General features: G+C 37.9%; 1 protein-coding gene across 1 annotated transcript in view; it reads left to right on the forward strand.

Moving 5' to 3' along the window:
• The window catches only part of abcb6b (ATP-binding cassette, sub-family B (MDR/TAP), member 6b), a 48,407-nt gene that overhangs the window by 25,637 nt on the left and 1,404 nt on the right, over positions 1 to 21,366 (forward strand). Inside the window, exons 14-17 of the mRNA XM_057336129.1 lie at positions 3,773 to 3,947; positions 7,213 to 7,325; positions 7,408 to 7,502; positions 10,383 to 10,451. Of these exons, the coding sequence (XP_057192112.1) occupies positions 3,773 to 3,947; positions 7,213 to 7,325; positions 7,408 to 7,502; positions 10,383 to 10,451 (452 nt within the window). The remainder of the gene's footprint in view (positions 1 to 3,772; positions 3,948 to 7,212; positions 7,326 to 7,407; positions 7,503 to 10,382; positions 10,452 to 21,366) is intronic.

Consider the following 21,366-nt stretch of genomic DNA (forward strand, 5'->3'; position numbering starts at 1 on the left):
TTCTATATCTCTCTCATCCTCTCTCTCTCTCTCTCTCTCTCCCTCTCTCTCTCTCTCTCCCTCTCCCTCTCCCTCTCTCTCCCTCTCTCTCTCTCTCTCGCTCACCCTGTGCGCTCAGAGACAGAGGCTTTTCTTTAATGGGATCTAAGGCAAATTTGGACTTTCTCTTGTTGTGGGTAAAATTACAATTACTTTATTTTACAGAGGTTGAGGTTATGCTCAGTGTGTTTTATAGTGGTAAAGTTGCTTTTTTTTTGCATTGGTTGAAGAAAGTTGTTTTGTCCGTTTTCCTGAGTAAAGTGTAGGACCATGGACTCCACCAGAGAACTTTAATTTTGTAAAAATGTTTTAACATACATTCTTGTGTCCTTTTTTAAGTTAAGTATATGTAAGCCATTTGTGTGTGGCTTACCCTATCAAGAGTAAACGCTCAGTGGTGCAATGAAAACTTAGACCAGTCCAGTCGCAACTTGACTCCACCAATGGGATGAGTTGGGGGGGGGGTGGCCTATCAATTTAACCTACTGTTCCAAAATCATATGATTATCGGATGATTTCATACAAATTAGCCATCTCGTAAATTAGTTACGAATTGCCATAAGATTGTTTTGGTACCCCAGATTGCATCCCTTAGATTCAGCAGATTTGTGTGTAATTTGTTCACTCAAATAGGGGATTCACACCAATCAAACAAGCCCTGATTAAAGCATTTGTCCACACCATAACTGTGAAAGTGACATGAAATAATAATAAACTGGACCAAAAGACTTAATTGTTAATTGTGGTCAAACAGCCCAGGGTTGAGGTAACAGGCCGGTTATTGAGCTGGTGAAACCTGTGCCGTGACCTCATTTACACAAGCTCAGAGCTGTACAGATAATCTGCTTTAATTGAATATTGATTTGTTGAGACTTCAGATAAGACATGGCTTGATGTTCCCGCTATAATAACATTGGGATCAAAGGTGTATTTCTTGGCTCTTACATACATCCTGATTTACCTGTTACTAACAGCTTCCATCATGTATTCAATTTATTTGTTAACCTTTTTCTTGCAGTTTTGTTTCAGAGAGTACATATAACGAGATCATGTAAATTTCATTTCATTCAGTGTGTAATGTTGCCGTGTGTGAATGTAAGCAGTCTGCCAAGTTGTAAAGCCGAATGTAAATGAATAACAAAGTTATTGGCTTGGAAAAAAGGGAGTCGACTCTGAATCACGCAAACGAGTCGTGCCCTAGTCCAATTCGCAAACCGCCGCGGATTTAAGTCACTACATATAGTCCCCGCCTACCTTTTGCTAGGACTGCCCGCGAAAACTTCACTCTTCTCCCCCAAACACTGTAGCTCGTGAGCCTCATTCGCGGTAGACCAATCACAGCAGACTAGACCATCTGGCCAATCAGATCAGAGTAGGCTGGCGGAAAGGAGGGGATTAGACGGATGATTCGCCGAATGAATCATTTGAGAGTCAGTCAAGAAGTAAGGTAAGAATAACTGCCAGTTATAACAAAATAATAGTGTTTTTACACTATGTATGTACGTAAACTTGTTGTTGGACACTCCATAAACCAAAATAGGACCTTAAAAATCAAGGAATATTTACTCTTTAAGAAGTAGTTCGGTCAAATATGAATATTCTGATGTAATTGATTCCCAATAGGGTTAGGTACCGAACCATGTACGCTTGAATTACGTACTGATTGAGTACCTGTGAACGCATCTGGGTGAGCAGGTATGTTAGAAAAAGAGATTGCGAGAGTGCGCGTTACACCTCATGCAAGTAAACACTAAGGCCTGACTCACATTTTGCGTCTTTTCCACACGCATATTCGTTATTTTAAATGTAGACGCGCGCAAATAGGGGGCGATGCGGTCGCTAAAGTCGTTATTCCAAAGTACTCATATCTCCTTTGCACTTCAGCATATTCGAAAACACGAAAATTGTTGATGTCTAAGCTTTCTTTTTAGACTAAACATGAATGTGACTGAAATTTAAAAGGAGGAAAATATTATTAGCATATGGCAGATTTAGTTTAGGTCTACACAAAGCAATCATGTGACTTTGGAGATTTGGAAATTTGGAATATAGTGAACAAGTGGACTACTTTTATTAAACTAAATCGATACTTTTATAACTTTATTTTGTGTTTCACAGAAATGATATGTGCTGAACAACAAAATACAAAAAGAATGGGTAATTTGGGGGTTTTCTGTTCCTTAAAGAGCGCCTACAATCCTGATCGGAGTTTAGAGTTCAGCCTGTGGTCTCTGTTTTGTGAAGGGAAAGAGTGTACGTTGACCTCAAATAACTAGTATGTGGATGAAGAGAGAGGATGTGTTTCTGGATGATGCTGATTTGGAGGATTAAACTGTCTAGGCTAGTCAGACCGTCATTTTCAGAAACAAAATATTTGTGGTGTAACAGAAATGATATGGAACGCAGTCAAATATGTCAAACCTAAATAACACCGAAACATTTGATATGAGAAGCTTTTGTGTCCTCTACGTAGTTCTTTTCTAATCTGATTTTGTGTTCTCGTCGATGTCCGCACTTTTGTTGCACATTAACATTGTCCTTTCTGAGCCTTTGTAATGTGCCACTGATGAAACTTACTTTTTAATGGTTCCCACAATTAATTGACCATGATCGTTGTGATATTAATGTTTAAAAGCAAACACAAAATTCCCAATAAGGTGAGAAAATCATCGCAAAGCTTGTAGCTTTTAAACTGCCACTTTACAAGAAATAAAAAAAAAAACTCACTGCATTTCTAATACTTTAATACTTTTTTTGCAAAACCCACAGACAAACATGAAGAGTGACCAATGGTAATGATAAAAAAAAATGGAGTAGCCAAGTTTCATCAGAAGGTCACAAAATGGTGGAGTGTTTAGATGATTGATTGCGTGCTTTGAAATACGGTGTTGAAGAAGTTCAGTGGCAGCCGATTATAACATATTCATTGGCTGTAAAGTAAACATGCTATAGTGAAATTAAAAAGTTCTGAACTGACAAAATAATCGTGTTTATTAATGGTGATTAAAGTTTTGAGCAAAATATCGTTGATTATTATTTTTACCCATCATCGTGCAGCCCTACAGGTACTGTATGTATGTTTTAATTATAAACGTATCAGAAGTGGTACTTAGTTGTCCAAATGTCTCTGCGGTGAATCTCTCTTTATTCAAGTAAGGTCTTGATATATGGTTTAAATTGCCCAGTTAAGCTCTTTCTTGAAACGTGTGCCCATTCTAGACCTACTTTGTCTTGTCTCTGCTCCTCTTTATGCTGTTTGAAAGCCTTGATGTCGGCTGGCACTGCCTCACAGAGTTTGCCAGGCTTTGGATCTCGGCAGGGGTCTATCTCCGCACCCCTCCCAACAACAGACAGCATGCGAAGATTGTCACCCTGCTTTATAATTGGGGTTTCAGATCTTCAGAGCTTGGGACCCCTTCATAGCCCATCAGCACCTGGTTCCTTCGCTTTCAAAGGCAATGGAGTCCTACAAACCCTCAGGTGGTGAAACACTTTAAAGTCTGAGGCCCACCTGTCCATGATTCACCTGTTGTTATGTAGACTACACGGTGCTAGATAGTCTTTGTATGTTCTCGTTCGAAATCGCACGGAAACCATGGTCTGCATGGCACGGTTACCAAAAGCATCGGTTTCCTAGTAAAAATTATGGACTCTTAATGGCAAATGAAGTTATTGTATGTTTCCTTTATTGAAATGGCTTACATTTATGTCATGGTTATCTTTTAACATGCAGGTGAAACAGAACTCGCTCAGATCCTACATTGGCGTAGTTCCTCAGGACACCGTCCTTTTCAATGACAACATCCGTGAAAACATTCGTTATGGACGCATATCTGCAAGCGACCAGGAAGTAGAAGAGGCCGCAGTGGCTGCTGACATCCATGATAGGATATTGTCCCTTCCAGACGGTAGGAGAGTGTTGATGTATTATACCTCCTTAGAATTTTGTTGTGTATCAGATGTGTATGCATATTCCAATACTAATACAAGTACGGCATCATACCTAATAGAGTTGTCACGGTACCATAAACATATCTTACAGTACTTTACCAGTTGAAGTATCGCGGTACCAAGTAGTAACACGGTGCTGTGCCCATGTTCACAGTTGAGATCTACAAAATAAACATAATCTCCTAAATACACAGATCTAAATGGAACATTTTGTATTTACAATAATAAACTGTATTATACTGAAAACTACAATGTTTTGTAGTATAAAGTAATTAAATAAATTGTAGTAAATACTGCAGTATGCTTTAATATTTACTATGGTAAGAATTAAAAACACTAGTGTCTAGGAATTTTGTAGTACTGTACTATATAACTATGTACTATATAAATACTGTAGTAAATACTAAAGTACACCAGAATGTTTTTCACGTCGGAACTAATAAAATGTGCGACAAACTTCATTTATACAGATATTTTTATGAAGAGAAATGTTAGGCTTTAAATCATTTAAATGTGAAACTAAACAGTAGGTGGTGGCAATTTTTTACTGAGTCAGTGAATCATTCAACCAGTTCGTTCAAAACGATGGAGAACGAAGCAAGTGTCCTGATGAACGACTCACTGAATCATTATCTCATTCGAGTCATTCAAAACACAGATTTATTTAGAAGAGAAACACTGCCAAAAGGCAGATGTAATTGTTCAAATAAACATTAATGCGCATATTCAACATTACTTCCGGTACTGCGATACTACCGTTTAAAAAAATAGAGTGGCTTCGCAGTATTTTGAAGCTGAGTTAATAGATATGATTTTAACAAGAATTTAAAACTAGAAATAGATGGAGCTAATCTAATGTTCCCCGGTAGCAGGTTCCGCAGTTTTGGAGTCGCAACCGAAAATGCGCGATCGCCCTTCAGTTTTAATCTAGATCTGGGAACTGGTAGTAGTAACTTATCAGAAGAACTCAAAGACCTTGCTGTTGTATGAAGTTTCACTAGCGCATCAAGATACTTTGGTGCCCGACCGTTTAAGGATTTAAAAACAAACAGTAAAAGTTTGTATTCTTTACGGAAGCGAACTGGCAACCATTGAAGAGAGGACAGAATCGGTGTGATGTGCTCATGCTTGTGTGTACCTGTTAGCAGCCTAGCCGCTGCATTCTGCACGGCCTGTAAATGCACCAAGGCTGTCTAGCTAACTCCTATATACAGAGTATTACAGTAATCGAGTCGCGAAAAATAAAAGCATGAATAAGTTTCTCAAGGTCATTTAAAGAAAGAAAAGTCTTTGCTTTAGCCAAGAGTCTCAGATTAAAGAAAGCAAGATTTAACAACATTATTTATTTATCAAATTTAAGATCTGTATCGAATAATACGCCTAAATTCTTCACAACCACTTTATTGTACACAGCCAGGGGGCCCAGATTTTGAGAGGCCAGATTATCCATTTGTCCAAATTAACTTCTGTTTTATTATCATTTAATTTCAGAAAATGTAAAGCCATCCAGCTTCTTATGTCCTTTAGGCAGTCTAACAGTGGAGTTAAAGCGTTCTTGTCACACTTTTGAAAAGGCAGATAAATCTGCATGTCATCGGCCTAGCAATGAAAAGAAACGTCATGTTTCCTAAAGATCGATCCTAATTGAAGCATATATAATGGAAAAAAAGGGGAGCAAGAATGGACCCTTGAGGAACACCACAAGTAAGTGGTGCCGAACTCGAAAGGCAGTCACCAAGTTTAACTGCAAAACTTCTGTTCATTAAATATGACTTAAACCACTGAAGGGCCAACCCTCGAACTCCAACATGGTGATTCAATCGAGAGATCAGAATGCCATGATCTACGGTGTCAAAATCTGCACTATGATCTAGTAACACTAAGATAGCAGAGGCAAATAACTTTCTTTGAATTTAACAGAACAAAGAAATTTATACAGGTTTGGAACAACTGGAAGTTGAGTCATTTATGACAAAATTTTTATTTTTGGGTTAACTATCCCTTTAGCTTACAATATTTGTTCCAGCAGATACCTGACAAATGATATTTTAAGCATATTTCATTTCTTTTTGGCAAGTTTTAAAATATTTACTCATTTGATAATTTTTGTTAAAAAAGAAATGTATTTTGTTATATCGGCTTTTCCATAATATAACAAATATGGCAATGGTTTTAAATAGATCAAAAATCAGATAAACATCGACAGTCGATACATTGGTACATCTCAAGTATCAGGTAGACTTATTTATTAAAGGGATAGTTCATCTAAAATTAAACATTTTGTCATCCTTTAATCACCCCAAGTCGTTCCACACCTGTGTAACATTTTTAGAACGTTTGTAAGCGAACAGTTGTGGGGCACTATTGACTACGACAAGTGGGAAAAAACTACTGTAGTAGTCAATGGTGCCCCAGAAATGTTTAGTTTCCCATGTTCTTTTATGTTAACCAGAACAAAGAAATGCATACAAGTTTGGAACAACTTGAGGGTAAGTAAATGATTACAACATTTTTACTTTTGGGTGAACTATCCCTTTAAGTAGTATCTCACAACAGAAAAATGTTCATACTTTAAAAAGAAGCAAGAAACAAGAAATAATATTCATTCATCTAGGCCTACCTTTTGCTTTACAATAAACTATTGTATGTCAGTCTTTGCTAAATAGTTAATCCAGATATAATAGATCAATAAGTCACCTTCATGTGATATATTTCTTTTATCCTCTTTATATACTGAATGCGTAAGTTGCCCGGTGTCCGTCAAACTCCAAAAAAAGAGAGATCGTAAATCTTTACCATAGCTTATTTACTTTTTATTTCGGTTATTAAAGCTCCAAAATGTTTTGCCGGGTTTGACGTCAGTGACACAAACCAGAAAAACACCAGACAGGTTCATTATCATCTAAAGGCCAATCATGACGAGCCATTGCTCATTGAACATGTGCACAAGGAACATTATGACAAAAATCACAACAAAACTCACCATGTTCCCCACAAAGTTATCATAAGACATGAAATATTTATTATTTGGACTACTTTCATGGAGTTATATTATTGCATTGCATAATATTTGCTGTTAGGACACTTTAGAAAAGTCTTTATTGCTCCACAGAAAAAACAGAGATATGAGTGCAATTAAATGTTGACAGATTTTCATTTTTGCATGAACTGTTCCTTCATGTCTGAGAAGAGACTGACTCTGTTTCTTGTCATTATGAACAGGGTATGACTCCGAGGTCGGTGAAAGGGGTCTGAAGTTGAGTGGTGGAGAGAAGCAGAGAGTCGCCATCGCTCGTACCATCCTGAAAAACCCACGTATCATTTTGCTTGATGAAGTGAGTAAAAGCTTTACTAACGTTTTATGGTTAGGATGCGTGTGGGTTTCTATTCAGTCCTGTTTCTTGACTTTACGTGCAGGCCACATCTGCTTTAGACAGTCAAACGGAGCGCAACATTCAGTTGTCTCTTGCCAAAGTGTGTGCCAACCACACCACTCTCGTCGTGGCGCACAGGTAAGCCTGTTTCATGTAGTAATAGAAGTGTCATTTTAATTCTAATAATGAAAAGCAGGCTTAAATAAAATGCTTTTATGTAGCCTGATGTTTCATGCTGTCTAGCCCCTAAAATATGGACATACGGCAATCCTTTTGTCAAAGGATTGTCTCTCCAAATTCAAGGCTTTATCCCTGAGATAACATCACGTATTGATAAAAGCTTTTGTTGTGCCATCTGGGGACGATCTCGAGCATTAATTAAATTGATCTATTTGTCCTTAAGAATAACATTGTAGACCAAAGAAATGAAGGTTAATGAAGGATAATGCCAACAATAGCAAGCATCCACCTCACTAATGCGATAAAGCTGTAAACTGTTTTTTATTGACTCTACAAGCTTATATTACAATTTTTCTAAGTCACTCAAAATCATTTCTCGAAACAGTTAACATTGTTCTTGTAACAATAAATGCTCCACTCCAGTTTAGACAAACCTAAAACTTCCATGACAAAACCAAACACTGTGCTCATGAACATAATTCTCTTTCATTAAAATCAAACTGGTTGATGGACAAAACCAGCAAACACAAAGACCAGTTTACAACACTATTTCAATCAAACTGGAATTAGTTTGTGTTTGTTTTAATGTTAGATTATTTACATATACGTTAGTCTGTATATTTGCAGACTACGTCAAAGCAAGTTTGTAATGTTTTTGTTATCTGCCTCAGTATTTGAATGACTTTTGATGTACGTGTCGTTGAAAAATTAAGAAACCATTTCAAATTTAATCACCAGTATTGTGGTCATTCCAGTCCAGTGTCTGTTGAATTTCAACAAAATCAAACCTCAGGAGTGACAAAGTCATCCACCAGCAATGTGAAAGACAAGACACATGAAAACTGTGACAAAAATCCAGATTATCACTAAAAAGTCATTTTATTGATTAAAACTGAATATTAACTTGTATGCTTTGCAGTTTTTGAGGTCTATAGAAATAGAAAGCACGTTTTCTGTTATTTTGACCTGTTTCTCCAGTTCTTATTTTCTGCAAATAAGCAATGTTTTGTTTGAAATTTGGGAGAAAAAAAATTCTAGTAGTTCACAGAATGAAACAAAATGATAATTTTGCCTAAACACAAAAATAATTTTGAAATGGTCTTCTTCTTAATATTTTCCACATCTTGTTTCCACAGTTTAGACTTGTATTTGAATTGTTGTCGCTTTGTTTCATTTATTTGCATTTTTCAGACGTTCTGTCTCTTACTACATTGATTCAGTAATGGAAAATGAAAATAAACGAATGACAGTTCATACACATTTAATTTGTCTGTTTGCACTGACATTGTAAGAACCACAATGCTGTTTTTTTACAGGATCTGTTTTACATTGTAGCCCACACACAGTACACGATAAATGGCCACTGTCTCCCCATCAGTCAACACACATGTGCTTGCTATTTTGAATTGGCGACTCAGACGCCTTTCTCCCTTGTCCTTCTGTCTAAAATTCCACCACTCCTGCTCTTGCTAACCGTCTCTGGCCGCCCTGCGTCTCCATTTCCTTCATTTGCTGTCCCGAGTGCTCCTCTCATGTCGTCCCCTCTGTGTCTCATTGCTCTCCTCTATAGAAAATTGTAAACACATCGGGATCATAGTCTGTGAGCTTTGATCCTGTCCAGCCACTGAGACAGTGCCGGGCTTTGATCTGTTTTGGGGTGGTGGTTCTGGGGTTAGCAATCAATAAAAAAGTCTCCGCTCTTTTGTTTGAAGATGAAGGGCAGCTGAGAAGATGACCTGCAGAAGGCTTTGGGTGTGAATTAAAGAAGGCGTGTGTGTGCGTGGGTATGGATTAGATTAAGGGGATCATGGTGCTGCTTTAAATGAAGGGATTGCGTTTACAGTACACTTGTGGCCGAATTGTTCTGCATAGTGACGTGGCTGCAAACATGGATTTCGTTTTGAGCTTTCATGGCATCTGTCTGGGTCACAGCCCTCAACGAGTGTATTTTTTCTTAAATACTTTCTCCCAGAGCCGTTGAAAAACAGAGTTACGACACTCGCGTAGACGTCCGTTGAAAGAATGTAATGCGGAAGTAACTCGTGTCATGGAGTGATCAATTATTCCAAACGCTGCACTGAAGCCCATTCATTCAATTTGTCAAGTACACATTTCATGCAAAACATATCACAAGAAAGTTTATTTGGACACTTTTATTTTGTTGTGGTGAGCTACCCATATGGTGAGACTGCTAGGAGGTCTGCGTGAACTGACTGTGCAGCCACTAAAAATGACCTTGACACCAGTTGGTTAAAGGGATAGCTCACCCAAAAAATCTCAATTTTGTCATCATTTATTCACCTTCATAAACTTGTACATGACTCTTTTTTTTCCTGTGGAACACAAAAGAAGATATTTTGAGAAATGTCTCCGTGGTTTTGTGTCCATATAATGAAAGTCAATAGGGGCCGATGTGGTTTGGTTACCAACATTCTTCAAAATAACTTCTTTTGTGTTCTGCAGAAGAAAGACAGTCAGAATTTTCATTTTGGGGTGAACCATTTCTTTTAAAGTATTTATAAAAATGGCTGCCATTCTGAAACCTCCGTATTTCTTGATTTTTATTTATTTACCATATGTCACTATTATTAGTCACCCTTTATGTTTGTCACTGGGTTTTGCAAATAAATATCCAATAAAAAGCATTTAAAGTGCTTGTCAACTTTGACACAACAACATTTAATCATCCTGAAACACAGCGAATTTGGACATGCGAGGTTTCGGAAGGACAGCAACAGTGTATTTCCAACATGGCAACAATACAGTTTATTATCTGCAAAAAAACACTTTAAATGTTCAAATGTCTTCTGGGGCGACCGCATTTGTTTGTGTTTTCAGATTGTCCACAATCATCAGCTCCGACCAGATCCTCGTTCTTCACGACGGCAGGATTGCAGAACAAGGCAGGTCAGTAGTGTGAATGCTTAAACTCTAGTGTATATAAAAACAAATGACACACCCTTATGATCTTTTCCTCCTCTATTCGGTCGGATCACCCCCCATGTCACACCCTCTATCCTAATTGACTGAAATTCCTTTGGTCATCGGATAGTGAACCATAATACGACATGTTGGGGCAGACCGGGTCTTCTTCATCTTCTCAGGAAACATAAGTGTGTGTGTGTGCGTGTCCCAGAGGTGCTCCTGTTATCAGCAGATCTGTAGTCTTAACCCGAGGGCTGTCTGAGTGCATCTTCATTTTCCCAGAGACAGGATATAGTCTCTCAGTGTACGAGCCGTCCACGCCCTGCCTGATCTCTGTGTCGTGTCTCGCTGCTGGCCCTCAGGTGGTACACACAGTTCCCCCTTTAAACCCAACACACACACGCAGTGTCCCGCTAATGGACTTCTCTATTCATCCTGACCGCTCAGCCTCGGCGTTAACCCCGTGCTCACTGTCCGTCTCTTTCGCCCTTTGATATATGAGCTACGGCCAACAGAGCATCCGCTACACACACTTAGACACACAGCCATCAGGGGTGTAACTCCACACCTCGCACATTCAACCCTGACTGACACTGCGATGTAAACACAACCCACGCAGGGCTTTAACAGCATATCGGAATACACATGTACACAGGAAGAGATGAGGTGGGAACGGGCATTCGGGGAGATGAGGGGTTAATGCTTTTACAATAGAGGAATTAAGAGATACACCTTGTGCACTCGGCAGCCCGGAAAGATGCTTCCTAAAATAAGACGTCTGAGGAATGTCTGGAAAACAGGTTACACAGAAAATGGAGGATTAGTGCGGGATGTTTTATTAATTTATACAGGAAGTCTATGCCTTTTAAAGTTGAGACTTTTGTTGGATAAGGTTTGGAGAATGCTTCCCAAGCTCCTTCGCTGCTATCCAAGTTCAACGGATGGTTGACTACACAGTAAATTTGCCTGAGTAAAATTTACTCAAATTGAAGAAAATTTTACTCTATGCCAGATAACATTTGGTCCCTCTCTAAAAAGAGTAAAAGATACTCTTTTGATAGAGTCGTTTTTCCAGAGTGAATTATGCTCAATATAGTGTTAATATTTTACTCTGTCCTGTAATATTTTACTCTATTTAGTGTTTTATAAAATTAACTCTCGTTCAATTTTACTCAATTCAGAGCTACAAGAAATTAACTCTGCTGCTTTTTAACTCAGTTCAGAGGAGCTTTAAATTTACTCTGCTACAGTTGACTTCCCCTCCAGAGTTGTTTATCATCAATTATGAGTGAACTATAAAGAATAACTAACTCTATCCAGAGTTATTTTTATGAATTACACTATTCGTGTTTTACACTTAAAAAGTCCTAAAATGAAAACCTTGCTTTCAGTCTGAAAATAAAATCAAAAACCAACTGTATACTCATGACACAATTTTATTTTTTAAGCTCGTCTTTCAAACAATTTTACACTTAATTCACTGAGAAAAGAAATACGAATTATGAGAACAATAATATAACAGATGAGACAAAGAAGAATTACATGAAACAATATGGCACAATAAACAAATCAGAATCACAGCCATAAGACATCAGAATGTCAAACAACTTGTGGTACAAAATATCCTTAACCTCCAAAACATAAGGTGCTGATATGTTATGTGCAACTTTGTAAGCATGGACATGTTCTGCTAAACATAACGTTTTCAGTGCATTTGTTATTAAAAGGATGTGCTCATCTTTGACAACAACATTCTGGATTACATGAAATACAGGCATGTCATTTTGAACTTGAACACAAACCGCTAACCCTGAACGATAAGTATTTCCACAGTGCTTGGCCCATTTTACATTCAGGACCTTAGTCCACATAGGCAAGATAAGTTTCTCAGCCATCTGACCACAAACTTCCATTTCATTCAAGGGGACCATTTTCCCAGGACCTAATTTCATGTCATTTGGATCAAATGTTTGCCAAATATAAGCCATTTGGCACTGGTGTTTCTTTGCCAGTGTTTTCGTTATGTTTTTAAAACTTTTCACCTGCTTTTTAAAAACATTATGCTTCGCTTCGTAACGCATACACCAACAATGCAGCAGTGGTCCAATTTTTTTCATACAACTGGGGTAATGCACCATAAAATGATGCTTTGGCAACAAGTTTTTATCAGGAAACAAATGCTTAAACAAACTGTGGTGCTCTGCAATCAGGTGTTTTAAATAAACAGTAATACCAGTGGATATAACGAGAGAAAACACTATGTTGACAATCTGAAGCAATAAGATGAACAAATACCAGTGCTGATCATTAGGACACACAAGATCTCCAAACATGATGGGCAGATAACGTAGTAAACACCAGCTCTGAGTGGCATTTAAGCCCAAGTCATTGGAACCCTCTCTCAATTGTACACCAGGAGGTTTGTTGCTTTGTTCCATGAAGCCATAGTTGAAACTCTGAATTCTTCTGTTTACTTCTGCTGATGTGGTGTAATTGTTAATCAGGTGCTGAAGGAGTAATTTCATCTCATATTGTGCAACCCCTTCTAATATATCGTGCATAACATCAACCGTAAAATTTGCAGTGGTGTGGAAATATTGCAACGAATTTAAAAGGCAAGACTTTTTTACTCCCATTACATAAGGTAGACTGGGATTGCTCTCCATTCTCTGGCAGTGTTCAGCATGAAGTTCTTTAGTTCGCACTGACATCTTTGGACTATCTTCACTGAACACTGTCTGAAAGTCTTCTTTCTCTAGTAGGCAAAAGCGACAACAGTACCTAGCACTAAATGATTCCACAAAACCAAATAAGGAATGGACACCAAGGTTGTCACCAGTAACTTGGACAATGGTTCCATAAACTGTATGATCATATAAAGGAATCTGAATTCCATTGGTTTCCAGTGTTGAGATATCATGGACAAGCGGCTGTAGTATTTTATCAAACCCATAGGTTTTAATATCTTGTGCATGAAATAAAGAGACTAAGTGGATATTTAGTAAACTCGAGTTGTATTTAGGGGAAATATTTCGAAGGGTAAAATAAATAGCTCCTAACTTATGTATTCCACGTTTTGATCCGAGGGGGTTTGAGCATTCAAATTCATCAAAAAAAAGCTGGATCTGAACTGCATGTCTTTGTTTCGAGAAGAGCGCATGATTCTTAAAGAATTCTCCATAGTGTATGTCATAAAGACAATTTGGACTTTGCTGTGAATCTCTCACCATCATATCTTTAATGTTAGGGTGCCTATAAATGGACTGTAATGTGTCAAGGATTGGTATATATACAAATTTATCCTTAACAATAGTTTGGGCAAAAGTTTCAGTTGTTCTGTTACGCCGTGTAGCAAATCTTGTTCCGAGAACATATTCAACAGGATCTATTTTCCCCCATTTTTCTGAGAAGTGCTGCATTCTCTTTCTCTCAGTGTTTAATGCCACAAAAGGATTTTGCATTTTTTCAAAACACTGATCAATTTGAGACTCAACAACACTTTTTATGGGCTCCTCTAAAGATAGGCTGTTTTTCAAAGATTCTTGAGTTTCACTTTGGATGTCTCCAATCACTTCTTCTAGAGCACTAACAACATAGTTAATAGTTGCCTCTGCAACACCAGCAACTTTAAGTTCAGCTACCACTGTGGCACAACTGTTTACTATATTTGTTTTTGGGTGTACAGACTCACAAGGTGCATTTTGGTGTGGTAAAACATCTACATTGCCTAAGGAAAAGGAGTTGGCAGAGGGTGAGCTTCCACCAGAATCGAGCCGTGAACTGTCAATTGCAGAACATTTGCTGAGATGCTTTCGTAATCCAGAAAAACTATGGTAAACATGTAAACAACCTCTTTGAGCACATTTTAACTTTCAACTTTTCCCTGGACAAAGGCCGTGAACTAATTTAAAGTGCCTTATAAGGGCATTGACATTAGCATGCCTCCTTTTACAAATGAAACAAATCATCTGCTCACTGGAGCATTCTAGCTCTCAACTCAGCCACTCTGGGATTCACCTTTGTGGTTTCAACATCTATGTCGTAGATAGTGGTTTGCAGAAAGGTATACACATTGGTCAATTCCTGACAGTATGATGTGCCAAAGACAAAGTGAGATTTAAAAAGCTCATCAACACAGGCCAGTGAATTAGAGGCCTTACAGGGTAGAGCATGTTTGTCAATTACAATAAACCAAGACTGGACCCTACTTCTGTTCGGCCCAACAGCAAGTAGATACGGCTGAAGACTCTCTCCAATGCTATCCAAGTGCCCTTGGATACTGGTACCGGTCTGTGAAAGAATAAAAACATATTAGTGTCAATTTGACTTAACAGTTTAAGTCAATATACAACATGAATAAAATAACAGTGAAGTCTTCAACTTTATACTGTATGTGCTAAGTAGAAAAGAATAGCATAAAAACAACCATTTGAAGGACAGGTGATCTTTAATAACCTGTCTGAGAAACAAGCAAGTTTAAGGTCACACAGAAACAGAACATTATGAACTAGTGTCATTTTATCTGCTTTATCAGTAGCTTTACCTTGATGAATTTCACAAGACGATCACATGCTTGTCTAGCGGAGATCTTTCCAGGTCTTTTGCGGCCTTGACTTGAGGGGGGCAAAAGGTGAACCAGCATTAGAATCGAAGACATGTCGCTGTCCCAACCTGGAAACACAAAAAACAAAAACAATTTGTTTTAGGCTTTTAGGTTTGGTTTTTAGGGGGGGGGGGGGGTTGAAGACACCCTCCTATTTTAACTTGACATAACTTCACTTAGAAGATATGCAGATATAATACATTAACCACTCACGCAAACAGATTCAGTATTAACAGCACATTCATGGCCAAGTCTTGATGAGTACAGATGTGTGGATGAATTAAAATCTCTACAGATGTTGAAATGAGGTCATACAATTAAACTTTATTAAGTGTTTTTGTTATTCAGAGTCCCAAATGAAAACAATTTCAAACTGCAAATCTGCGACTCCTGTACTAGGCCCTTGCAAAAAGATCAGGGCAGAAATGTTAAAGAAACAGGTGATTTTCATTCCGACGGTTTACACATTGAAAGTCTGTGTTGCATATGAATCTAATGAATAAAGTTGTGACCACAATTGGAAGCTGTAGATCTGAATGAAGCTACATTTGTCATGAATGCACAACTTCCTCTTAAAGGTCCAGTCAGTGAAATCTAGCGGCAACCGCTTACTCCATCCCTCCCCCTCCCGTTCGAAACACTACGACGGCTGACAGAACATGTCGAATTACACGCAAGGGGACCTGCGGTGTATGTAGATAGAAATAGCTCATTCTAAGGTAATAAAAACATAACGCTTAATTGTGTAAGCTCTTTATACACCTCTGAAGGCATAGTCATGTATATTATATTATACTGCATTTCTATCAATAGATCATCCCAAAAATGACACACTGGACCTTTAAATAATTTAAGGTATAACACAATAGTTACCTTCTTCAACTTGAGTAGCTTCAGCATTTTGGATGAGGTCTTGGAGCTCACTAGTCTGTGTGAGGCCACGGCTCTGTGCAATAACCTTTGGTTTTAAGTTGGTGGACCACTTCTCCAACAATTTTGCAGAGGTCGCATCACCAAAAAGAAGTCCAAAATCTTGATCAATCTGCCAAAGATAATTAAAGTAGGCACCACAGTATAGTATAGTATAGTAACTTCATATGAACTTGGTTTACCTAACAAGTCTGTGTTATTACAGAACAACAATAGCACTTGATTTCATATTTGTATGTTTTCATGTGAAAGAATTGAAGTCTCACATACCAAGCCTGGAATATCCAGGAATCGTGGGAAAATTGATAGAATATCAGTGGATTCTTTAGGGTTGTGCAGCAGCTTCTGACGATAGGCCAGTGTTAACCTCATCTTTTCCTTTACCGCTCCCTCGTCAGCTGTATGCTTCATCAGGGCAATTGCTTCCTGACACTGACGTTCGTCATTCAACCAGCTGTCTTCTTTGTAGGGATGCCTGTCACCAGTTGGCCCACCTGAAAGTATTTGAGACAATATGAAGTTCCTTTTCTTTCCAAAGCAAATCGCGTTCATACCAAAACTAGATACATGACAGGAAATAACATGGAAAACATAGTGACATTTAAATTTGCCAAATGTTATGATTACGCAAAACATGTTTACATTTAAAAAGAACGGTGATTAAAGCACTGACTAAACATCAAATCTTGCACCTGTTTGTGGTTACCGTGGCCGTTTCATCCGTCCCTCTGGTGCTTCTTTCTGCAGAGTTTTGATTCTCCACGCTAAATATCCACTTCCATCTTCTGCATTGTAATAATGCTCCTATGACCAGAACAATACACAGACCTTTTAGTAGTTATACATTATCCGACTAAAGAAATTAATGGTATATCAATTATAATGTAGACAATCTTTAATATACATAGTGTATCCTCCTCATGTAAATCAAAAAGACTGAGAGGCAACAGCTACTTACATAACCAAGCTTGCTTCTGGGGTCAGCTAAGTTTGAGAATAGGTAGACGATTCCCTTTGCATATTCTTCCTTCAAACGTCGGGAAGGGCTTGTTCTACACACACAAACATAACCCAATTACAACCCATAAAATCATAAATACCAATTTACAATGTACTGTATGAACAACCTACCCATACTTATTGGTCAAATGTGCTACCAAGATTTTCACCATGTCACGTCTTCGGCCATCTGACAGACTTTTAGTGCGAGCATATTCATTGATGACCTTCTCGCCTCCAGGGCTGCTCTTTAGGATATCTTCGATCATCTGGATGGGGGATGATGTAATATTGAGCAGAGATGTAAAACAACTGACAAGGGTATATAGTTCCAAATACCTTTAATATTTAAGTCATTCTAGATTCAAAGTCAAGATTGGTGATCCTTACTTGGGCAAGATTACATTCCTCATCTTGACATTTTTCAGGAGGACTTTGAATCAATATTGCTGTGTCATCAGACTCTGACGTGCCCTCGTTATCACCTAATGAGCTTGAGCTTAAAGAATCTTCAACATAAATTATAGCAATGGTCTGATTATCTGTCCATACTATGACAGCATGCTTTACAACTATTGAGAATATCTAATAGCCTATGCAAATCAGTGAATTGATGAATAATGTTGAGAATAAACACGAAACATGATAAGTATGTCAAAGAATTTACCATCAACACTTGCTGTGCCTGGGATGATAATTTCTAGGACACCAAGGTTTGGTTGTGTCAGCAGATATTCGAATGCTTCCTCATCAACCTCTGTCTTGGAGTCATCAAAGACCTTAACATTTATTGTAGGAAGATCAAATTTCTTGGCAACTGAGGAAAGACAAACCATTGGCAAATCAGCAATGTCAAAGAAACTAAAACTTATATTTATACACCCATAAGATACAATCATACACTTTTTATATTACTGTTAAACTACTTTTTAGAGGGTAAAGTATTAATGATATTAACAATATTAAAGTTATCTTACCGCATTCCAAAAACGTTTGAAATGTAAAAGGTTGCGACGAAAAAATGAATTTCTTGCTATCTCTGAACTTCACTCTGACAAAGTTGTTGGTTTGCATCCTGAAGGAACCAAAACACCAAGTTGAACATAAAGAAATAACACTCACAGTCATGAAGAATAAAACACATTAAAAATATGTTTTTAATTTGTAATAACTGTACAATAGTTCTGTTAAAGCATGCAGTGGTTCTATTCAGACAGTAATTGATTCTCACGTGGACATCTGTAAGAACAAATCTGCATGGCACCTCAGTGATAAAACTAAAGTTAATGCATTCAGATAATAAAAGTGTACATATCAAAAATGCATGCAACTGACAGTAAAGCGCAACGTTTAGCGGTGTCAAAACAGATTCAAACAGTGAATTTTGAATTGACACACCAACATTCTGCATTCAGACGATTATAAAATCACCAACTAGCCCGTGTAAATGTGGAATTACACCTTACAATTACCAACCGAATAAACTCATACATATCAAAATGGCCTCCAGCAATCCAATGAAGGCTAACTCTTTACCGAGTCAAGTACACGTGGTGCACAGCTCGAGCTGCTCCTCACACTAGTTAAACATTTAATAGGTAACGTTAGCTGTATTACTGGTGTCAATTAATGTTCATAATCTATAAGTTTGCTATTTACTTTCAAAACAGTTCAGTCTAACTTCTGTTCTAACCCCACAAGTAGCAGCAGTGATTGATGGCCGTGACTAATAGAAAAGGCTGCTAAAATACTTTACGAAAATAAGTTACCTTACAATTACCGTCCGAATAGGATAAAGCACATCATAATGGTCTCTAGCATTCCAATGAAGGCTAACGTTAACTTAACTCTTTGCAGAGTCAAGTGCATGTGGTGCACAGCTGAAGCTGCTCCTCACGTTAATTTAGTGGAAAACATTTAAAAGCTAGTTAGCTAACGTTAGTTTTACTGGCGTCAATTGACATTCGTAATATGTTGGCTATTTGCTTTTAAAATAGCGGATCCTAACCTAATTTTCAAGTTAATATGAGAAAGAGATCTCTGTAAAATTTAAAAAACGCGGCAAAATGATGCGAGCTTTAAAAATGTACTTACTTTAACATCCAGCAGAAGCACACATTTGGTTTTAAACCCACAAGCAGCAGCAGAGATCGATGGCCGTGACTAACAGTAAAGGATGCTAAAATACATAAGGAAAATAACGTTACAATAGCTGAATAGGAATAATACACATCAAAATGGCCTCCAGCAATCCAATGAAGGCTAACGTTAACTTAACTCTTTACCGAGTCAAATAACGTTACATGTGGTGCACAGCTGCTCCTCTTAATAGTTTAACGTTAGTCGAAAACATTTAAAAGCTAGCTAGCTAGTTTTTTAACGTTCGTAATATTTCAGCTATTTGCTTTCAAAATAGCATAGTCTAACTTAACAGTTAACGTAAGTTCTCAAGTTAATATAGCGATCTCTGTACTAGTATTAAAAAACGCGGCAAAATGATATGAGCTCAAAACAGAGGCATATAATATGAAAATGAATACAGAATTTAAAACTTTACTTACTTTAACATCCACCAGAAGCGCATATTCTCTTCAAATCCCACAAGCAGCAGCAACAGCGGTCGATGGCAGTTACTAACGGTGTGCTGATAAACGAAACCTTGCAAGGGCGAAGCAACGTTTTGGGGGAGGAGTCACAGTTAGGCTGCTCTGCAGCGAGTACCACTTGGTAATTTTGCTCCCACTCTTCTGACACGTTTTTCACTTTGCACTCAAAATAGAGCAAAAATTACTATTTTGGAGGGTACAGTTCCAACCTTATACGAATTCAACCTGATTTTGGCACGATTTGTGTCATAGGTGTCAGGACGCACTTGATCATTTCCAGTAAAGATGCTTGTTTGGGTTTTTTGTCTCCTGCATGACAGTTCTTTAACATCTACATTGTTAACCAATAGGAGCTCAGATGTTCATGGCAAAACAAAGGAGAAACAATGGTATTTGTTGTGCTATTGGTGGAATTGTGCAATAGGGGAAAAGTTTGTGGAACTATGGCAACAGTACAACAATATTTACGATTATTCCTTGAGAACAACCACAGCAAATTATGAAAAGAGAAATGCTGGTGAACGATAGATGGAGGCACTTCAGCAGCACAGTAAATACTAGAATTAGCATTAAGCTAGTTAAGCTTAAATGAAGAGTTTATTATTTCCAAAATGAGATCAAATTTTTCAAAATTCATGTTTTTGTATTGTGCATTCCAATTAATATCAATCAAACTGCAGTTGGTTTGTTTTGATTTAGACCATAATAACCCAAAAATACCGCTAACTAACACAATAAAGACATGATAACATAATAAAAAACTATTTTTTAAAAAACGGAGTCTTCAAATTTTGATGATACTAAAATACAGTAAGTACAAAACACGCCGCTTCCGTTGCCGCTGTTTTACGCTCTTGTTTGAAGAAGTGACTCGCTAGTTCCGCCTTCTCGATGGCGTCACACACATTTAAAAAGAACAACTAATACTCATTGGGAAGCATCACGTTCCTCGCTCTATATTACTTGTGGGATTATTTGTTTCTGGCATTTTTTCAACTTGCGCGGAAGACTCGGTTGAAGCCAATATTGCACGTTTGCGGCAGTCGCATCGCCCCGCACAATTTTGCGTATGTCTTTGCTTTGACTTTGTATGTAATTTACTCGCGCAAATAGTTCAGTTTGCTTTTGTTGTGTACACTCCATAACAGACAAAAAATGTTTTAATCAAAAATGGGCTTTAGACAACTAGTTCTGTGGGACTTTCGATGAATTCTTCAGTTGAGTAAACAGTTCAGAGCACTATTTCTGTGTTGCCTCCTTTTTAGTGCTCCAAAAATGAGGATGCTGCCTATGTAGGCAACAAGACAGCTCACTATACTTCAGAGCAGGGGCCAGTTGCATAAACATAGCCGCTAAGTTAAGACTGCCGCTGCGTCTGAAATCGCCTACTTCCATACTATTCAGTAGGCAAACATGAGTATGAGTCATGAATAGTATGTCCGAAACCTCAGTATGCAAAAACAGTAGGCGAGAAATACCCGGATGGTCTACTACTTCCGCCGAGATTGGTGAGTGTGGATCGGATGGACACTTCTCTATCCCATGATGACAGGGGAGCTGAGCAACGGTCAAATTTTTAAAAGTAAATCAAATAAATATAGCGGAAAACTTTAAGGCGGACGTCCGTTTTTAACGTAAGTGCCAATAAATGAATTTCTCGTGACTAAATTATGTTTTTATCAACGCTCACGTATAGGTTGTTGTCAATTCGTCATAGGTCAAAGAGCATACGGGTCACATGACCATAAAACATGGTACT

The sequence above is a fragment of the Triplophysa rosa genome, linkage group LG6 (assembly GCF_024868665.1).
Source record: "Triplophysa rosa linkage group LG6, Trosa_1v2, whole genome shotgun sequence".
Taxonomy (NCBI): domain Eukaryota; kingdom Metazoa; phylum Chordata; class Actinopteri; order Cypriniformes; family Nemacheilidae; genus Triplophysa; species Triplophysa rosa.